Raw genomic sequence first — 21,435 nt, forward strand, 5'->3', positions numbered from 1 at the left:
TGTAAGATATGCGTGAAGTAGTTACCAGTATTTATTTCTGAAGTTGTTATTCCTTTTTCAGATTCATGGTCCTCTCAAGGCTTCAAAGGACAGAGTCTCTGCTATATACCTTGATATCATTGACAACACTCACTTATATCATTTTAACTCTTCATGTATGCCCATGCACGTGGTATCAGTTCGTTCGAAGACGTCTAACCCCATAAGGGATGGAATGCAATAGAGAGCTAGAATTGTTCGTTTTTGCAGTTTAACATGAAATATTAGGTGGAAAATTAAATGCTGAGAACTTGCTTCGTTATGAATGCTCGGAGTCTTGAAGTTATCTGAATTGGGTACTTTGTTATTGTAATTGAACAACTGATATGAATTTGGAACTCTCTGCAAAGCTGTAGACACTAGAGTTCGATGGCTACTGGTAAAAATTTAATGGACCGAGTTCTTGTTCTCTTGATAGCAAAGGGTGTAAGAGATGTCGATAAAGGTCTCTCTGTTATATTTACATCTCTCTGTACCATTGTACCAATTCTAGTGAGTTCATCAAGTGGGTGGCAGAAGTTCAAAACAGAAAGCCGCAGGCTCTGACTTAAGTGAAGAAGAGAAAGGAAGTGTCTCTGTTGAGGGTTTGTTCACTTCCAGCGCTGGCTCCAAAACCAACTTCCAAATATTAAAATACCGTTGGTTTTGAGTTTCAGGAAGAGGTGAGTGGAACAAGTCCGAGAAACATAACTACGTAAACATGTTTCTGCGAGATAACACCCCATCTTTGATTGATTAAGACAATAGTCCAAAATTGATCTGTTTGTTGTGAAAGAGCTGAGCTTGTAACTGAAAAAACGGGTTCTTCTAATGGCTTTTGTTGAAGGACTACATGTACGAAATCCTTGAAAAGTTATGGCTATCCGCCTGTTACTGTATCAGTAACTGACACAGTTGTTAGTTTTCACTGGTAAAAGTGAGCAAAGGATGGAATGTTAGTCTCTTTTTGTAAAACAAATCCTATAATTGCGATGAATCTGGATAGAGACTTGAGTTCATGTAATATATTTACTGTAATATTGTCGGGCTTGCTTAAGACATGGTGATGTAGACGCATCGGAATTTAAGAATAGAATAAACTAATACGAAGAATTGACGATTAAAATAACTGTAAATAACTGAATAAAACTGTTAACTTTGATTAACTTCAATTGGTTTTTTCTCTTCGATATGAATGATAAAGACAAACTGGACCTCCTTTTATTGGATATTAGACTTTCCTAGATAGACTCAAACTGGACTTTCTTAAATAATGTAAATACTGAAATAATTCAACTTCCTGAACCTAGATTCAATAAGAATCTTACTAAACATGAACTCTTCCTAAAACCCTAATTATATGGCCGACTGGCCTATGAAGTCGAACCGGCCGTGAGGCCCATGGACAGTATGTCCAACCCGGTTGTGTCTGCATCACATGGTCTGGTATAAAAGAAGTTGTTGCAGCAGATAGATAGCATAATATCAACTGATAATCTCCCTACTTTGCTTCAAGATGAGGTAATTTTTAGACAAAATATAAATTTCTCATTATTCCATCTGACATCATTTGTGATATGGTAGTCTCGTACTGTTGCTTTGTAAGTAAGCTATTTCAGATAAATGCTTGTTGGATGTACTAATTAGAATTACGGATAGTTATGGATTGGAGTCATGGAGAATTTGGAGAGTAAGGAGTTATTAGTCATTATGTAATAATTTAGAGAGTGGTAAGTTACTAATATAAAGAGTCATAACATGAACATGAAGATGTTGGCAAAGAAAAAAAAGATATAACAAATCATAAACCAAGAAGTAAAAGAAAGCTTGTGAAAGTAAATGTGTACAAGGAGCTCTGTAAGGGCGTCTAGCCCGTACATCTCTAAGTTTAGTTTTTGTTAAATCTCCTTCCCTAGTCCATCATTTTTTATTTCCAACAATGCTGAACTTATCTTGTGCTCAATATATATATATATATATATATATATATATATATATATATATATATATATATATATATATATACACTTCTTTTCATTTTACGGATAAATGTGTGAAAGTAGAAACTGATCCGGTCCTCTCCGTTTGACGAATGACAAGTATTTATATTTTTATGTTTGCTCTAAATTTCCTAGTTATTGATGTGGCTTTCATCTTATGTACTTTGATTTTGTATTAACATTTGGTCATGGCTTTTAATGAGCCTTTTGCTGTGGAATCTGCCTCAAGGCTTTGTGGAACGCGTGACTAGTTAAATCTTAGCACCTGGTGATGTGAAAGAGTCCGTTGAAGCTTCCGCCAACGAGTTTATATCACCTAGTCTTCTTTGCTTAGCAAAACCACCATTTTATTTTGACCTTTTTCTGTTTCTCTACTTCCTTTTGGTGATTTGATGGCAGAAAGTGGGCATCAATAGAAGACTTCCTAGTTCACGCAGTGACACAGACTTGTTCCATTTTCGTTTCAATCGACTAGTTTATATCAATAGGGAACCATGTAGCCCTTTAGAATAGTAATAGTCAGTTACGCTTTCTCTATAAGTCAGAAGTTAGAAGGACGAAACCAAGTAGTAGACTAATATCAAATATCAGTTTAGAGAAATTTTCTTCAAGTACATAGAATGAGAGCAACATCAATAACAAGGAAATTTAAAAACATTAATAATAAAAATAGAAATATTCATTATACATAGAATATCGAATTGCTTAGCGGAATGTATGAAATAATTGAATCTTAGAACCCGAACTGTGTTCGCCAATATTGCAAGGCCAAGCTTCACAACTTGAAGTGGTTTAGTGCAGGAACACCATCTAGCCCTTTAGAATAGTAATACTCAGTATATTCTTTCATCGTGATATCTTTATATATTGCAGGATTATCTTCTGATACTAACTCTTTGATAGGACCATAAAGCTTTGCTGAATTTTCACTATTTGCTCTGAAAAAACTCGCTACTGATACTCTTGGTCCGACACGATTTGCTACTACTCTGTGCTCCGAGCTTTTAAGCTTGTTGTTGCTAATAAGCTGCATGCATAAGAAAATAAGTCATCTTTTTCGCTTATAATATATAGAGTTTTCGACTAAAATGATATTAGAAACAGATAGTTGACATGTTCAGGAAAGTGTTGATTTAGACATACCTGAAGAAGATCACCAATATTGACTATTAAAGATCCTGGGATTGGTTTGATAGTAACCCAATGGTTCTGATGAAAAAACTGAAGACCACCGACTTCATCTTCAAGTAGAATAGTGAAGAAGGTTGGATCTGAATGTTTACTTGTACCAATAGCTAGTTCTGGTTGTGGGCATGCCGGATAATAATGCCAGACAACAGTCATCATCTCAGTACAGTTCATCCCCTTAAGGTAGTCTGGTTTGAGTCCAAGAGCTTCTGACAATAACTCATTAAGATCGTCCGCTAGATTTATAACGTACTTTGAATACTCGAAAGCAATATCTCTGCATACTTCGGGCAATTCCAGAGGGTCGAGTAGATCGGGAGATAATATATGACAGCCGAAGCTGTCTCTCCAGTTAACAGCTCGTGCTTTATAAAGATCAAAGTTACTATTATATTGTACTTTTTGTGTCATGTCTCTTGCATAGAACTGTTTCTTCATCTCTACATCTTGCTCATGAAATCTCTTTCCACCTTTAATCATCTCTTCCATGACATCTACAGGAACTCCGTGGTTCACCAATTGGAAGAAACCCCAAGTTTCTGATGCACGTCGAATTTTGTCAACAATCTTTTTGCGTTTGAGATCGTCTATCTGCAGACCTTCGAGGTTTATCACCGGTGTTTCAAATTGACAGCTATCATCACAGACCAAGTCTTGAGCTAGTTCATCCAGTGGTCGAACGAAGATACTAGGTATCTTTTCAACTCCTGCATCAACTAGTCCTTTAACACCGGCTTTTGTGTCATCAAAGGCCTTCAATTCTTTCATTCGGTCGTAAGCAGGGAGTTCTCGGTTAGTGATAATCTCCATTTTAGGATAGAAGCTAGAGTAGGCTAGTAGGTGTCTTTCTTGAAGGACTACTAAGAGAACGACTCAAGTGCTATATTTATATGTATATATGTATATGCTCTAGTATGATCTCTGGGGTATATAGTGTGATCTTCTAGACTCTAGTGTCTTTTACCTAACAATTTATGTGGCCAAAGTTTTGAGATGTACCACCAAAAGGGAAATAGACAAACAATAAGAGAAACATAACTTGAATATGTGATTCTAACAAGTACACGAAGTAATATTTACATGACCTATCAAATCATAATGGGCATAGAGAAAATTGCCATCCTCAAAATTGTGGTAGATTTTAGTCTACCCATCAAAGGCTCTAGTCCATACTGAAAATGATGGATAGGCTTCTAGATGTTACAGTTGTATCTCCCATGTGTTTTGTTTCACAAGTTTTATCTTTTACCTTATCAGAAAGCATAGGTGAGTGGTACTCTTTCAACAACAAAAAAAATAGTTGAGTGGTACTCTCTTCTTTATCTTAAATTGTAAATATGGAAGAGTCTAATACTCTGAGCTAAGTTCGATGAGTTTAGGAAATCTTAAAATAGTGTCTGTGTTTGTTTTAAAATATGACTTGAGATCTGGATTGATTAGAGTCAAATCTTAGAATGTGTGTTTTTGTTCTGACAAATTTGAATGATTGATTTGGACTTGGTTGGTTCGGGTTGAGTTAGATAATTCAGACGCTTTGGACACGACATATTTAAAAAATGAAAAAAATAATAATTACAATACCTCTATAAGGTATAGAATTTGCTTGGAATGAAAGATCCCTAAAATATTACGTCAACATATTCTAGAAATTGACATATGGGTAAGGAAAGGAAAGAAAGAACCTGGTAGAAGAACAAAGCCCATTTGCACGATGATGTCAAATAAAGACAATTTAACGTTTAGCCCCTTATATGTGACCAGTTCTTTCGTTCGACTCCTAATATTTACCAACAATAATTTTGTTCCTTTTACAAAAAAAAAAAAAAAAAAATCAATGACAAACCGGGGTTCATAGATTTATTTTCAGATCTAACCATTATCTTTTCTCCTATTTTCTTGGAATGTTTGTTTCTCTTTATTCTTTTGTCTGTCATTTCTTTTTCGGATGAACCAGAATGAGGGAGGTTGAAAGAGAGCCCAGAGGGAGAGGGTGAGAAAGAGAGAAGCGGGATCTTCCGTCTCCTCTTGGAGAGGGTCCGCGGCTATTTGTAGTCCTCTGGCCAATATGTGTTCCAGCCCTTCCACTCTATCTTCTCTTTTCTCTTATGTTAAAAATAGGGAACACAAAATGGAAAAATAAAAGACGTCTTGACCTAACCGCAATTGAACTACTAAAAGAGGCTTAATTGAAATTTGGTCAAGTACTGTTAGTCGTCAAACATAAAAGTTGGTCACATGTTTGGGACTTAAATGAAAATTAGCCTTACCAAACATCAATCATCAAACTTGGAAAAAAACACACAATAAACCTATTAATGAGAACAACATCAATATCACATAAATTTAAAGCATTTACACAAACTTATATGTAGAAAGTCCCACCAAGCCTAAAGTATCAGATGGCCTGTCTTGACACCTAATCTCTCTCTTCTTGGCCTACCAAATTAGACTTTCACCTTCTTACTAGAATTTGATGCTTGAAAATATGCCATTAGAAGTACCCACACCTATTCTAATTTTAATAATACTACCATAACATCAATTCCTACAAACATAGTTTTTCTTACACCATTTACACACCAATCTTCCATCACAATCTTCGTTACTGCAAGAAACACACAAACACAAAGTTTCACAACTTGAAGTGGTTTAAGGGATGACCACTATCAGGCTTTTTAGTATGGTAATAGTCTGTATATTCTTTCATCAAGATATCTTTATATATTGGAGGCCTGCCTTCTGATAATAATTCCTTTATAGGACCATAAAGTTTTGTGGAGTCATTGCTACTCGCTCCGAAAAAACACGCTACTGATATTCTTGGTCCAACACGATTCGCTAGTACTCTATGCTCCACACTTTTAAGCTTATTGTTGCTGATAAGCTGCACACGGGAGACCATGGTTCGAATGTTACTGTATAAAATAAAAACATTTTACACATATTTATTTAGACATGTATAATATGTACCTGAAATAGATCACCAATATTGACTATTAAAGAACCTGGGATCGGTTTGAAAGAAACCCAATGATTCTTATGAAGAAACTGAAGACCACCAACTTCATCTTGAAGAAGAATAGTGAAGAAGGTTGGATCTGTATGCTTACTTGTACCCATTGTTAGTTCTGGTTGTGGACATGCTGGATACTAATGCCAGACGATAGTCATGAAATCGGTATAGCCCATACCCTTAAGGTGGTCTGGTTCGAGTCCGATAGCCTCTGATAGTAACTCAGTAAGATTGTCTGCTAGTTTCATAACATGCTTTGAATACTCAAATGCGATATCTCTGCATGAAGATGAAAAATAAAATAGGTTATGAGAATTTTCATGGATGGGTTTGTATTTATGAATTTAGATCCGACTACTGGCTCGAGATCTAAATCGACTTACCCAAACTTTAGTTTTCCATTTAATTCTAGTACTTTCTGACTCGTTAAGCGACTGATTCAAGCTGACTTTCATTTTATATGAATATGACATAAAATGTGTCAAAATTAATAGCCACTGGTTTAAATCACTAACCCTATTGACTAAAATAAGTCAGACAATTTACGGAAATGCTAAAATCACAAAGGATTTTGACAAAAGAAGTTGCCCAGCTGATGTTGTGCTACTATTCATATCTCATCGGTTCAGATCTAGTCAAACTTTCAAATCACAACTACCACATCAGCTGTGCAACTTCTTTTGTCAAAATCTTTTGTGATTCTAACATTTTCAGACAATTTATATTCAGACAAGTCTGGTTCAGACAAGTTTGCGAAAAAAACTAGTCACACAGGCATGTATGCACATACCTGCACGTTTCAGGGAGATCTTGAGGATCAAGCATATCAGGAGAAAACATTTGACAGGCAAAGCTGTCTCTCCAGGTAGCAGATCTTGTTTCATAAAGATCAAAGTTACTATTGTATATTGCTTTTTTAGTGTGATCTCTTGAATAATATTGTTTCTTTATCTGTATATCTTGCTCGTAAAATCTACGTCCACCTTTGATCATTTTGAAAGTTTTCGTAAATCTCAGAAAGTTTTCTTTATTCATTCACTAAGACCACGATTTCTTATTACAACTCTCAATCTCTACTTAGACTCTATATATAGTCGATTATACAATTTTAGAGAGAGAAACAGGATTAGGTAATTGTTTTAACTAACTAACTAACTAACAGATTATCCATCTAATAACAACACATGTGACTAACACACGTGCTAAGGTAGTGCCCATAAGAATTCTTCTAACTTTGAAGGTTAGTTAAGTTGGTTAGCTCCTTCTTCCTTCTTGAGTTCAACCAAGTGTGGCTTACATCCCCCCTCAAACGAAGCAGTAGCCGAAGGAAAATGCAGAAGTTTGTAGCTGATTTCTTGAAATTGAGCACATACTAACCCTTTTGTGAAGATGTCTGCCAAGTTTTCATCAGATGCAACAAATTGAATTTTCAAAGTACCATTCTTCACCAAGTCTCGAATGAAATGAAAGTCAATTTCAATGTGTTTGGTCCTGGCATGAAACACAGGATTATAAGCCAAAAATTTCGCACCCATGTTGTCACAAAACAAGTCCACTGGAAATGTAACTGGCTGAAGCAGCTCATCAAGAAAATAAGAAATCCACAAGAGTTCTGAAGTAGCTAGGGAGAGAGCCCTATATTCAGCTTCAGTGGAAGACCTGGAGACTGTGGTTTGCTTCTTAGAAGACCAAGACACAAGTGTAGACCCAAGAAATATGCAATATCCACTTGTAGATCTCCTAGTATCTGGACAACCTGCCCAATCTGAATCTGAAAAACCAGATAAGCTAGAAAGATCTCCTGCTTGAATCATAATGCCAGCCCCAATAGTTCCTTTAACATATCTCAAAACCTTTTTGAGCATAATCAAGTGACTGGACCTTGGTTCCTGCATAAACTGAGACAAGTAGTTCACACTAAAAGTCAAGTCTGGTCGAGTCATTGTGGCATATTGTAAACCACCTACCATACTTCTATAAAAAAGAGGATTATCTATCAAATCACCATCCAATTTGGATACCCTTTTTCCACATGATACTGGAATTAAACTTGGTTTACAGTCTATCAAGTCAGATTTGTGGAGAAGTTCAAGAAGGTATTTAGTTTGTGATAAATGGAGATGTGTAGAGATCCTCTGAACTTCAATTCCTAAAAAATAGTGAATATCTCCCAACTTCTTCATTGGAAAAACCTTGGTAAGATCACATACCAATTTGTTTATCAGAGAGAGTGAGGTACCAGTGAGGATGATATCATCCACATAGAGAAGAAAGATCAACATATGATGAGAAGAGTTAAACACAAACATAGAATGGTCTGATTCACTTTGAATAAAACCCCAAGATGATAGGTAGACAGTAATCTTATGGAACCAAGCTCTAGGAGCTTGTTTGAGCCCATAGAGTGCTTTGTGAAGATGACATACAAAACCAGGCTTCTTGTCATCTTCAAATCCAGGTGGTTGCTTCATATATACATTCTCTGAGAGATCCCCATGATGGAATGCATTTGATACATCTAATTGATGTATTGGCCATCCCTTAGAAACTGCCATGGTCAGCACTATCCTTACTGTTTGCATTTTGACCACTGGGATAAAAGTCTCCAAATAGTCTATCCCTTCCTGTTGGTTATAGCCTTGAGCTACTAATCTTGCCTTGTATCTCTCCAGACTTCCATCAGATTTATATTTGATTTTAAAAATCCATCTACATCCAAGTACATTCATATGTGGTAGTTTGGGAGTGAGAGACCAAGTGTTGTTTTTCAGAAGTGCCTGATATTCATCATTCATAGCTGATTGCCAATGTTCATACCTACTGGCTTCTTTATATGTTTTAGGTTCAATTTCAGAGTGCAATGCCACAGCATAAGCAGTTGGCATAGGATGAGGAATAATAAAGTGAACTACATGATCAGGTACAGTTTTGGGTTTAGTAATCCCACTCTTGAGACGAGTTTGCATGGAATGAACATTTTGAGCTGGGAGTATATCTTGTGTAGAGGCAGACTCAGTTGAAGACTGTGGAGATGTAGTTTGAGAAGGTTCTGAATAAGCAGCAGATGATGTTACTACAGATTCTGAAGTTGACACAGAAGGTGCTGAAATTACTTGATCTAAAGATGAGTATGTGGTATGATAATCTGGTACTAGATTTTGAGTGGTACTGAATGAGAGAGGTGGTAGTGGAAACACTTTATAAGTGTCATGTTGTGAGTTTACTGAATCTGGGAAATCAGCAATTGTGGTTGATGATGCAAAAGGAAATATTGATTCATCAAAAATAACATGTCTGGACACATACTCCTTTTTAGAGACCAAGTCTAGGCACTTAAAACCTTTATGTGAAGGGCTATATCCAATGAAAATACACTTTGCTGACTTGGGACTTAGTTTGTCAGCCTTAGTGTTACCTAAGTATGGATAACACAGGGATCCAAAAATTTTAATCATATCATAATTTGGGCATTTTTGAAATAAGACCTCATAAGGGGTTAAGAAGGATAGAACCTTACTTGGAGTCCTATTGATGATGTATGTGGCTGTTGCATAAGCATGGAACCAGAAATGCTTTGGCATAGATGCTTGGATCAATAGAGTATTACCCACAGAGGTAATTTGTCTATTCTTTCTTTCTGCTCTTCCATTTTGTTCTGGTGTATATGGACAAGAACATCTAAATTGAATACCACATTGATTTAGGAACTCCCTGAATTCTCCTTTGCTTAGTTCTGGTGCTCCATCACTCTGAAAACTCTTAATAGATTGTGAGAGCAGCTTCTCATTATGTCTCTTAAAGTGTTGGAAACATGTGAGGCTTTCTGATCTCAGTTTCATTGGATATATCCAAAGGAATCTACTAAAATCATCAAGGAACAAGATATAGTATTTGATTCCAACAGATGTGAGTATAGGGGCTGGACCCCATATGTCACAATGTATTAACTGAAGTGGAGCAGTAGAGAAGCTTTCTGAATTTGGAAAAGGAAGTTTTTGGCTTTTTCCAAGTTGACATGAAGAGCAAATCAAATCCATGTTCTTTGCTGATATTTTGATCTTGTTTTCCTTTTCCAATGTGAGGATAATCTCTTTAGATGTATGACCCAATCTGTGATGCCATACTTTAGCTGTTGCTGTAGCAATATGAGCTTCCTCCACTTCTTCCTTTTGTGAACTGCAATAAGGATTCATTTCAAAATCAATACTGTATAGATTGTTTTTCATTGGCCCTTCTGCCAATACTTCCTTTGTCCACAAATCTCTGATCACAAAACCCCATGGAAGGAATTCAACACCACAGAAGTTCTCTTTTGTGAATTTTGATATAGAAAGAAGATTCTTTTGTATATTAGGTACATGAAGTATTTTCTTAAGGTGAAAAAGGTTTGAACCAGCCATGAGAGTGGCTTCTCCTGTGCTAGCAATGTTCATACAATTTCCATCACCTATCATAACACCATTTGTACCTTTATAGGGAGCACTGAAATTGAGCATGTCTTTAGCAAAAGTCATATGGCTTGTAGCTCCTGTATCTGCAATCCATCTTTTGTCTTTGGCACTTGAAGATGATGATAGATTTACTTCCTCCATAGTGTTCATATTACAATCAATTTGAGCACCAAAATTTGCTTGCTCTTCTTCATTTTCTTGTACTTCAAAATTCTCATCATCTTCCTCTTCTTCTTCAATTTCTTGTAAATGAAGATTTGCAAAGTTTCTTGGAGATGGTCTACTAGATGATTCAGAGAAGTCCTTAAACCTCATTCTGCATTGCCTAGCAGTGTGACCCCATTTGTAACAAATACCACATGGAATAGTGGTGTAATCAAAAAAATTGTTTCTTACTTGACCTTGAAGTTGCCTTGACTTAGACTGATTTCTTTGAAAGGAATCAAAGTTTTGATTTCTTTGAGAAGGTTCAACATTTTGATTTTGAGATGAAAATCTTTGATTTATTCTGAATTGGGTTCCTTTATTTTGAGCTTTCTTTACAAAATAGGATTCACTCATGTCTTCTTGAAATTCTTGCTCTAAAGCCACTGTTCATGATGGATTAGTCTACTTCTTAGTTCAGCAAAAGTAAGTCCCCCATCTCTATTCTGTATTGCTATAATAAACTGAGAGTATTCTCTTCCCAAACCTTGTAATGTTATTCTTGCTAATTCAGAATCACTCACTTTGTCATTAACAGCCACAAGTGAATCAGCTATAGTCTTGATCTTACTCAAATATTCAGACACAGAACTAGAGCCTTTCTTAATGTTTTGAATTTTGTTTCTCAATGAGGATTTTGAGCTTCAAATTCTTGTAGGAAAACCATTTCAAGATAGGACCAAATTTCTCTAGAGGTTTTGAGTCCTAATATATCTGAGGCTATAGACTGTGATATTGTGGCTTTGATGCATGATTTAACAAAACTGTCTGTTTTTCGCCATTGAAGATAGGCAGGATTAACTACATCTCTTCCATCAACAACAATCAATTGTGATGGTTCAGTATATGTTCCATCTATGTAACATATAAGGTCATTCCCAATTAGGGCATTTTCAATATGATCTTTCCAAACAAGGAAATTCGATCCATCTAACCTAGCAGATATTAAATTTGTAAGATTTGGATTAAAGAAATTCTGACCTGAGTTAGGGTTTCCATTCTGTGATGAAGTATTCATCTTTGAAACAAACTTGAATCTCCGATTCTTTGATACAGAAGAACAATTGTTTATGAGCTCTTACTTTCGATTTGGATCTGATCTTCAATCTTGATCAAGAACAATCTTTGGCTCTGATACCATGAAAGTTTTTGTAAATCTCAGAACGTTTTCTTTATTCATTCACTAAGACCACGATTTCTTATTACAACTCTCACTCTCTACTTAGACTCTATATATAGTCGATTATATAATTTTAGAGAGAGAAACAGGATTAGGTAATTGTTTTAACTAACTAACTAACAGATTATCCATCTAATAACAGCACATGTGACTAACACACGTGCTAGGTAGTGCCCATAAGAATTCTTCTAACTTTGAAGGTTAGTTAAGTTGGTTAGCTCCTTCTTCCTTCTTGAGTTCAACCAAGTGTGGCTTACACATTTCATCCATAATATCTTTAGGGATTCCAAGATTCACCAGTTGAAAGAAACCCCAACCATGTGAAGCACATCAAATTTGTTCGACTATCTTTTTATGTTTATGAATATTGTTTTCGTGCAAACCTTCGAGGTTTACGACTGGAGTTTCGAATTGACTACTATCTTCATAGACCAAGTCTAAAGCTAGCTTGTAGAAATCTTGAGCTAGTTCGTCATGTGGGCGAACGAAAATCTTAGGGATTTTTACTACTCCTGCATCAACTAATCCTTTGAAACCGGCTTTCGTATCATCAAAGGCTTTCAATTCTTGCATTCGATCATAGGTGGGGAGTTTTTTGAAAGTTAGGATCTCCATTGATGATAAACTAATAGATATCTAGCTTTCTATATGGTTTGTGAAAGTTTTTGTAAATCTCAGAGAATTTCTTATTTCACTCACTTTGAAGATTACAATTTCTTATTTTGAAACTCTTTCATCTCTCCTATATATATATAACTGTTTTAACAAAACCTAGAGAGAGAAAGTAAGTACAGTTGGTTAGTTAAGTTTCTTAACAAACTTAACTAACAACTTAACAAGAATTAACCTAAGTAATTACAATACGTGTGAGTCACACGATAGACAGTGAGTGCCTATATATTTTGTAAGTTCTCAAGTGTGCCCATATAACCTATGATCTGTGAGTGCCCATACCTTTACTTATCTAACTCTAAAAGTTAGGTAAGTTAGTTAACTTCTTCTTCTTCCTTGAGCTCATCTGAGTATATCTTACATCCCCCCTCAAACGAAGCAGTAGCCGAAAGAAAATGCATGAGTTTGGAGCTCAAGTTTTGAAATTGAGACACCAGAAGCCCCTTTGTAAATATATCAGCTAGGTTCTCATCTGAAGCAACAAAATTGATAGTTAAAGTGCCATTCTTCACCAAATCCCTGATAAAATGAAAGTCTATCTCAATATGTTTTGTTCTGGCATGGAATACAGGATTGTAAACCAAGAATTTGGCTCCCATATTATCACACATAAGATTCACTGGACATGTAATCTGCTGGTGAAGTTCATCTAGTAAGTAGGTGATCCACATCATTTCTGATGTAGCTAGGGACAAAGCCCTATACTCTGCCTCAGTTGAAGACCTACTCACTGTGGTTTGCTTCTTGGAAGACCAAGACACAAGTGTGGAGCCAAGAAAAATGCAATATCCACTGGTAGATCTCCTAGTATCTGGACAACCTCCCCAATCAGAGTCTGAAAACCCAGATAGACTAGATAAGTCACCTACCTTAATAAAAATTCCAGCTCCAATAGTACCTTTTAGGTACCTCAACACCTTTTTGAGTAAAGTCAAGTGACTAGACCTTGGTTCCTGCATAAACTGGGACAAGTAATTGACAGTAAATGTCAAATCTGGTCTAGTCATTGTTGCATATTGTAACCCACCTATCATACTTCTATAGAAGATAGGATTATCAATTAGATCACCATCCAATTTAGATACCCTTTTGCCACCGGAAATTGGAATTGAACTTGGTTTACAATCCATGAGGTCTGATTTGTGTAAGAGTTCAAGAAGATATTTTGTTTGAGATAGGTGAAGATGAGAAGAACTCTGCTGAACCTCAATACCCAAAAAATAGTGAAGATTACCCAACCTCTTCATTGCAAAAATCTTGGTAAGATCAGTAACCAAATCATCCATCAAAGTCAGAGAAGTGCCAGTGAGTATAATGTCATCCACATAAAGAAGGAAGACCAACATGTGCTGAGAAGAGCTGAACACAAACATTGAATGGTCTGAGTCACTTTTGACAAATCCCCAGGAAGAGAGATAGATAGCTATCTTGTTGAACCAAGCTCTTGGGGCTTGTTTCAACCCATAGAGTGCTTTATGAAGATGACAGACAAAGTCAGATTTCTGATTATCTACAAACCCAGGTGGCTTTTTCATATACACATTCTCTGACAAGTCACCATGAAGGAAAGCATTTGATACATCCAATTGATGTATAGGCCAGCCTTTTGAGATTTCTAAAGTCAACATTACCCTTACTGTTTGCATCTTAACCACTGGACTAAAGGTCTCTTCATAGTCTATTCCTTCTTGCTGATTGTAGCCTTGAGTAACCAACCTGGCCTTATACCTCTCCAAACTCCCATCAGACTTATACTTAATTTTGAATATCCATCTACATCCAAGAACATTCATGTCTGGTAACCTTGGAGTGAGTGACCAAGTATTGTTTTTCATAAGTGCTTGATATTCAGCATTCATAGCTAATAACCAATGTTCATGTTTACTAGCTTCCTTATAGGTTTTAGGCTCTTTTTCAGAATGTAATGACACAAGGTAGGCAGTGGGCATGGGATGAGGTATAGTGAAATGAGCCACATGGTCAGGAATATAGCTTTTGGTTTACTTATACCACTCTTAAGTCTAGTTTGCATAGGATGAGTATTGGAGATTGGTAGTGTCTCTGGTGAGTTATCAAAATCAGATGAGTACTGTGAAGATACAGTCTGGGATATGTCTATATGAGGTTCAGATGGGAGATTACTTGCTTCTGATGTAGACACATTAGGTGCTGAAACCACTTGGTCTGATAAGGAATATGTGGTATGATAATTTGGGACTGCAGGTGTAGTGATTGATGGTGGAAGTGGTGGTAAAGGGAACACTTCATAGGTGTTAGTTACTGAAGTTACCATTGAATGAGAATCATAAGATGCAAAAGGAAATACTGATTCATCAAATATCACATGTCTGGACACATATTCTTTACCAGAAGCTAAGTCTAGACACTTGTATCCTTTGTGAGCAGGGCTATACCCAATGAAAACACACTTTGTTGACTTTGGACTCAATTTGTCAGTCTTAGTAGTTCCCAAATATGGATAGCACAATGACCCAAATACCTTAATCATGTCATAACTTGGGCATTTTTGAAATAAGACCTCATAAGGAGTTTGAAGAGAGAGAACCTTACTTGGAGTCCTATTGATGATGTATGTTGCTGTGATAAAAGCATGAAACCAGAAGTGTTTGGGCATGGATGCCTGAATCAATAGTGTATTACCCATGGAAGTAATTTGCCTATTCTTTCTTTCTCCTCTTCCATTTTGTTCTGGTGTGTAGGGACAAGAACATTTGAAATGTATACCACATTGATTTAGATACTCTCTAAATTCTCCTTTACTTAATTCTGGTGCTTCTCATTGTGTCTTTTAAAATGTTGAAAGCATTGAAGACTTTCTGATCTTACTTTCATTGGGTATATCCAGAAGAATCTACTGAAATCATCAAGGAACAAGATATAATACTTGATCCCAGTAGGTGTAATTATAGGTACTGGACCCCAGATATCACAATGGACCAACTGAAGTGGTGCAGAAGATGAGCTCTCTGATATTGAAAATGGAAGTCTTTGACTTTTTCCCATTTGACAAGAGGAACAAATCTTCTCCATGTTCCTTTCTGATATTTTGATCTTGTTTTCCTTTTCCAATGTTTGAATTATCTCTTTAGTTGTGTGTCCTAGTCTATGATGCCATATTTTGGTTGTAGTAACATAAGCTTCTTCCACTCCTTCTTGTGGAGTGAAGTAAGGATTCATTTCAAAATCAATACTGTATAGATTGTTCTTCATTGGTCCATCTGCTAACACTTCTTTAGTCCATAGGTCTCTAATCACAAAACCCCATGGAAGAAACTCAACACCACAGAAGTTTTCTTTTGTAAAATTTGATATAGAGAGGAGGTTCTTTTGTATATTGGGTACATGTAGTACCTTTTTAAGTTGAAACAGGTTTGAACCAGCCATGAGTGTGGCTTCTCTAGTGCTAGCAATACTCATACGATTTCCATCTCCTATCATAATTCCATTTGTACCTTTATAGGGGGCACTGATTCAGCATACCTTGAGCATAGGTCATATGACTTGTAGCTCCTGTGTGTGCTATCCATCTTTTGTCCTTGTCAATTTGAGGAGATGACAGGTTTGCTTCCTCCATGAGAGACACATTACAGTCAACAAGAGCACCAAAATGTGCTTGTTCATCTTCATTTTCTTGAACTTCAAACCCCTCATTCTCTTCTTCTTCTTCTTCTTCTTCTTCAATTTCTTGTAGATGAAGATTAGCAAAGTTTCTTTGAATGGGTCTGTTGGAAGATTCAGAGAAGTCTTTGAATCTCATTCTACATTGCCTAGCTGTGTGTCCCCATTTATAGCAAATACCACATGGAATGGTAGTATAATCAAAGAAATTGTTCCTTACTTGACCTTGAAAATGTTTTTGTTTGAGTTGATTCCTCTGAGTTGAGTCAAGATTTTGGTTTCTTTGATAAGATTCAACACTTTGCTTTTGTGGTGAGAATCTTTGATTTGCTTTAAATTGGGTTGCTCTATTTGGAAGTCTTTTCACAAAATAGGATTCACTCATCTCTTCTTGAGATTCTTGCTCCTTAAGCCATTGTTCATGATGAACTAGTCTACTTCTTAGCTCAGCAAAGGTTAATCCTCAATCTCTATTTTGTATAGCTATGATGAATTGAGAGTATTCTCTTCCTAGACCTTGTAATGCTATTCTAGCTAACTCAGCATCACTCACTTTGTCATTCACAGCCACAAGTGAATCAGCTATGGTCTTAATTTTACTCAGATATTTAGACACAGAACTAGGGCCTTTCTTGATGTTTTGAATTTTGTTTCTCAATGAGGATTTTTTAGCTTCAAATTCTTGGAGAAAAACCAATTCAAGATAGGACCAGATTTCTCGAGAGGTTTTGAGTCCTAATATATCTGATGCTATTGATTGAGATATTGTGGCTTTTATACATGATTTTACCAAAGAATCTGTTTTCCGTCATTGAAGATAGGCAGGATTAACCACATCTCGTCCATCAACAACAATCAATTGTGATGGTTCAGTATATGTTCCATCTATATAACAGACTAAGTCATTTCCTATTAGGGCATTCTCAATTTGATCTTTTCATATTAAGAAGTTTGATCCATCTAACCTAGCAGAAATTAAACTAGTAATGTTTGCATTGTGGGTAATTTGATTTGGATTAGTATTCATACCTTGATGTGGATGAATTTCCATTAGATGATTTTCTTGTCTCTGGTTCTTTCACACAAAAGATCAAAGAAGAAGAAGAAGATTGCGTCTCTGGTTCTTTCACACAGAAGATCGAATTCTTGTTTCACTATTTCGTTTTGTCCCAATTAGGTTTTCAAACTTCTTGATTTTGAAGTTGAAAATCACTATTTAGGGCTCTGATACCATGAAAGTTTTTGTAAATCTCAGAGAATTTCTTATTTCACTCACTTTGAAGATTACAATTTCTTATTTTGAAACTCTTTCATCTCTCCTCTATATATACAACTGTTTTAACAAAACCTAGAGAGAGAAAATAAGTACAGTTGGTTAGTTAAGTTTGTTAACTAACAGCTTAACAAGAATTAACCTAAGTAATTACAAGGGTGCTTCTAAAGGCACCGCGCCAGAAGGCTGTTAGCATCCAACTCTGTTAGCACCAGACCCAACTGCTCCCTTCTCTTTTAGCACCGCCCAACTATGTAGGCACCTGTCAAAATGGAGAGTTAACCCTAACCCCTCTATCTTTCTTTCTTATAACTCACATTGGAAAATATTGCAAACATTACACCATTTATTAATCTTAAAAACAATGTTAGAATTTTTTTTTTCTATAATTTGTTGTATTCTATTTGCATTGATCTAAAATAGAATTTAATCGAAACAACTAAAGAGATAAAGAAGTATCGGATATTCAGATCCAAATGATGTATAAATCGAAAGGTCAGATAGAGAAACAAACAGTAAACATGGGTGAAGATCTCAATGAAAATGAGAATGCACAGGAACGACAACTCTAGAGAGAGTTTCACCACCAAGTCCAGCATCTTCAAGTGTTTTCTTACCAGCTACAAGACAATAACGAAGACAATCATGAAGACGACGATAATTTTGGCCATCAATATAACCTTGAGATTCAAATCCACGGATTTGACCACAAAATCGAGTAGGAAATTTAGAAGCATGAAAACGATCAATAAGAGAAATTCCACTTTCTCCAGAGAGTAGACGTTCATAATAAGTATCAACATCATTCTAAAGACAGAAACAAGTCCCGTTCCAGTAATTACAACTTGTTTCCTAGGATCTTTCTCTCTTAGGTGTTGATGTTGTTACATTATTTGTTGGTGAAGATGAAGCAGATATCACAAGAGATGATGGATTCTTCTTCTTAGATCTGTTGTTGTTGGTGGTGGAGATGACATTGTTGTTGGTATTGAGAAGAGGAGATTGCTTACGAAGAGATTCTAATGGTGAAACTCGGAGAAAAGATGAAGATTGAAGAGTTTGCATTTTGTCTGCAAATTCTAGAGAGAGAAAGAAGAGAGATGGTGGTGGTGGACTGGTGGTTGTGCGTGGATTTGGAGATGATGAAGATGAGTTTTTATGAGAAGGGTTTTTGAACCAACCTTCTAAACATGGAAGAAGCAAACGAAAGTGACCGTTACCCACATTAAAAACAGGTGCTCGTAGAGAATTCGGATCAATGATCATTGACCTGAGTCATTAAAATTTTCGGATGCTAATATCCTTTTAGCCAGGTGCCTTTAGAAGCACCCTAATTACAATACGTGTGAGTCACACGATAGACAGTGAGTGCCTATATAGTCTGTAAGTTCTCAAGTGTGCCCATATAACCTATGATCTGTGAGTGCCCATACCCTTACTTATCTAACTCTAAAAGTTATGTAAGTTAGTTAACTTGTTCTTCTTCCTTGAGCTCATCTGAGTATATCTTACAGCACTCTCAAAATGAACTAAAGTGGTAAATATAATATGAGTTGGTACGATCCTTCATGGTATGAAACAATAATTGTAGGGGGTAGGGTCTAGGTTTTTTTTTTCAACCATGATAAAAGTACCTTCCACCTCACCCTCTGTCATACCGCTTCGAATCAGACAATGGGCAAATCGTTTTTTTAGACCCTTCCATGAGCAATCTCGTATTTCCATGCCTCTCATCCTATTATCCACGTAAAACAGACGGTAAGAAAGCAAATAAAGTAGAAGGTACTTTAAACATTTTCGTTTTTTGTTGAAACAACATGGCCTCCTTATCTACCTACTTATTCACCGTTCACGTTTTTAAATGTACTGCAAAAAAAAAAAGCAAAAATGAAAAAAATCTAAGGTTTGTGTCTTTTTCTCATCCCAAACGTGAACTTTTATTATATTACATAAAAAAATTTCAGATAATTACTAAGTGGACGTAAACATATCTCCACCTTACAGGGCAACAATCCAATGATGAAGATGTGCACATTTATAGTTCACATATTTTAACAAGTAATTGAGAATCATGTTATAGACTAAGTAATTTTGGTCCTTAGCTTGTTCATGTGGCACGTTTGATCATAAGGGTACTTATGAATTTCTCCAACTAAACCAAGGTTATCCGTACACGTTTTCTATCGGTTAATTTAATATTTATTAAAAACTTAATCATGATTATTAAAAAATGGAGACACATTGCCTCGTGTTTAATAAATTATTAGGACGTTGTCAATTATGTGTCTAGTTCAATAAAATTAGTATGAAGTTGTTTATATGTCTAATTCAATTTAATACTATTAGTTTAAAAAATCGGGCTACTGTCCTACTGATACTCTTGGGCCAACTCCATTTGGCATCTATTCCTTGTAAGCGTTGTTGTTGCTCATAAGTCTAACAATTAATAACCTTTATAAATCGAGATATATGTAAGAAAAGTAGGAAACGTACTCATTATGAAACTGCGCTATTTCTTGTTTAGCTTCTAACATGTGAGCACGTGTTAGAAAAATGAGTAAAACAACAATAAAATTAGAGATTTTAGAGACTTGAAACGTGTATTTGAACACACTTCCCTTAAAACATGATAGAAATCTAAAAAGAGTAGTATTTCATTAAACTCAAATCAAGATAATGAAATTTATTACAATCAAATCGGCTTATATAGCTTTCTAGAATCTGTTATAGAGAGAGAAAGTGAGGTAAAGATTTCTTTTATAACTAACAAGTTAGTTATGAAATCTGTTACAAGTCTGTTAACTATTTTCTATATAGGCACCTCAGTCTCTTTAGTCATTAACACTTGGAAAGTTACACCTTGTTAACACCTTCTTCTTCCTTTAGCTGAATCAATGTTTACACTTGTGTTACACCTCCATACACCTTCACTATCATGCCCCCTCAATATGAGGGGTCGATCAGAACCATCAGCTTGACTCGAAGGGACAGAAACAAATCCTTAGGAAGACCTTTAGTGAGTAAATCAGCAGGCTGCTCCAATGATGGAATGCGTCGAATTTCCAACTAACCACAAGACACTAAGTCCCTGACAAAGTGATAGTCCACTTCAATGTGCTTAGTTCGAGCATGGCAAACAAGATTAGATGTAATGTACTTGGCACCTAAATTATCACAGTAGACACCATAGGCTGAGTAATACGAAGGTGTAATTCACTTAAAAGATATGACATCCATAGAAGCTCAGCTGCAGCTGTTGAGAGAGATTTGTATTCAGCCTCAGTTGAGGACTTAGCCACAGTTGGCTGCTTTTTGAATCAGGGCAGTCAACCCTATGGTTAATCTCCTTGAATCAGGGCAGCCATCCCAATCTGAATTAAAATAAGTTCTAAGTTTGGATACATCTCCCTTTGTGATAGTAATACCACTGTCAATAGGCTTCCAACAAGACTTCTTCAAAGTAAATCACCATATGAGGTACTTTTTAACAAACCACCTGATTATACTTTGTTAAAAACTTTTAGTTGTCTATGTTATCCTCATTTAGGAGCAACTAGACAAGATAAGCTCAGTCCCAAATCCTCGAAATGTGCATTCATTGGTTATACCTCTTCTCATAAAGGTTATAAATGTTTGGACTTACTTACAAACAAGGTGTATATCTTGAGGAATGTAATTTTTGAAGAAACAACATTCCCATTTGCTGACTTAAAGTCATCCTCTTCTGCTGCTACTCCCGTTGAACCTATGATTCTTCAATCACCCATTTCTCCTATAGATGAACTTGTCTCTTGTGA

The 21,435-nt window shown here is 36.0% G+C and overlaps 1 protein-coding gene and 1 pseudogene across 2 annotated transcripts; both read right to left on the reverse strand.

Moving 5' to 3' along the window:
• Nucleotides 1–2,588: 2,588 nt before the first annotated feature.
• Nucleotides 2,589–5,212, reverse strand: LOC147551061 (1-aminocyclopropane-1-carboxylate oxidase homolog 6-like). Its single transcript, XM_086671049.1, has 2 exons — nucleotides 3,162–5,212; nucleotides 2,589–3,045 (listed from the first exon to the last, which is right to left on the reverse strand). The coding sequence occupies exons 1-2, from the start codon at nucleotides 4,014–4,016 to the stop codon at nucleotides 2,794–2,796; spliced, it is 1,107 nt and encodes a 368-aa protein (XP_086527175.1). The 5' UTR covers nucleotides 4,017–5,212; the 3' UTR covers nucleotides 2,589–2,793.
• A 310-nt stretch (nucleotides 5,213–5,522) lies between these two features.
• Nucleotides 5,523–12,694, reverse strand: LOC147551062 (1-aminocyclopropane-1-carboxylate oxidase homolog 6-like; annotated as a pseudogene). The gene is made up of 5 exons (XR_015237158.1): nucleotides 12,314–12,694; nucleotides 9,784–9,791; nucleotides 7,010–7,202; nucleotides 6,177–6,498; nucleotides 5,523–6,090 (listed from the first exon to the last, which is right to left on the reverse strand). The product of XR_015237158.1 is annotated as a 1-aminocyclopropane-1-carboxylate oxidase homolog 6-like (transcript).
• Nucleotides 12,695–21,435: the final 8,741 nt, after the last annotated feature.

The sequence above is a fragment of the Eschscholzia californica genome, unplaced genomic scaffold (genome assembly GCF_041429995.1).
Source record: "Eschscholzia californica isolate CP2 unplaced genomic scaffold, dmEscCali1.0.p SCAF_3, whole genome shotgun sequence".
Lineage (NCBI taxonomy): Eukaryota > Viridiplantae > Streptophyta > Magnoliopsida > Ranunculales > Papaveraceae > Eschscholzia > Eschscholzia californica.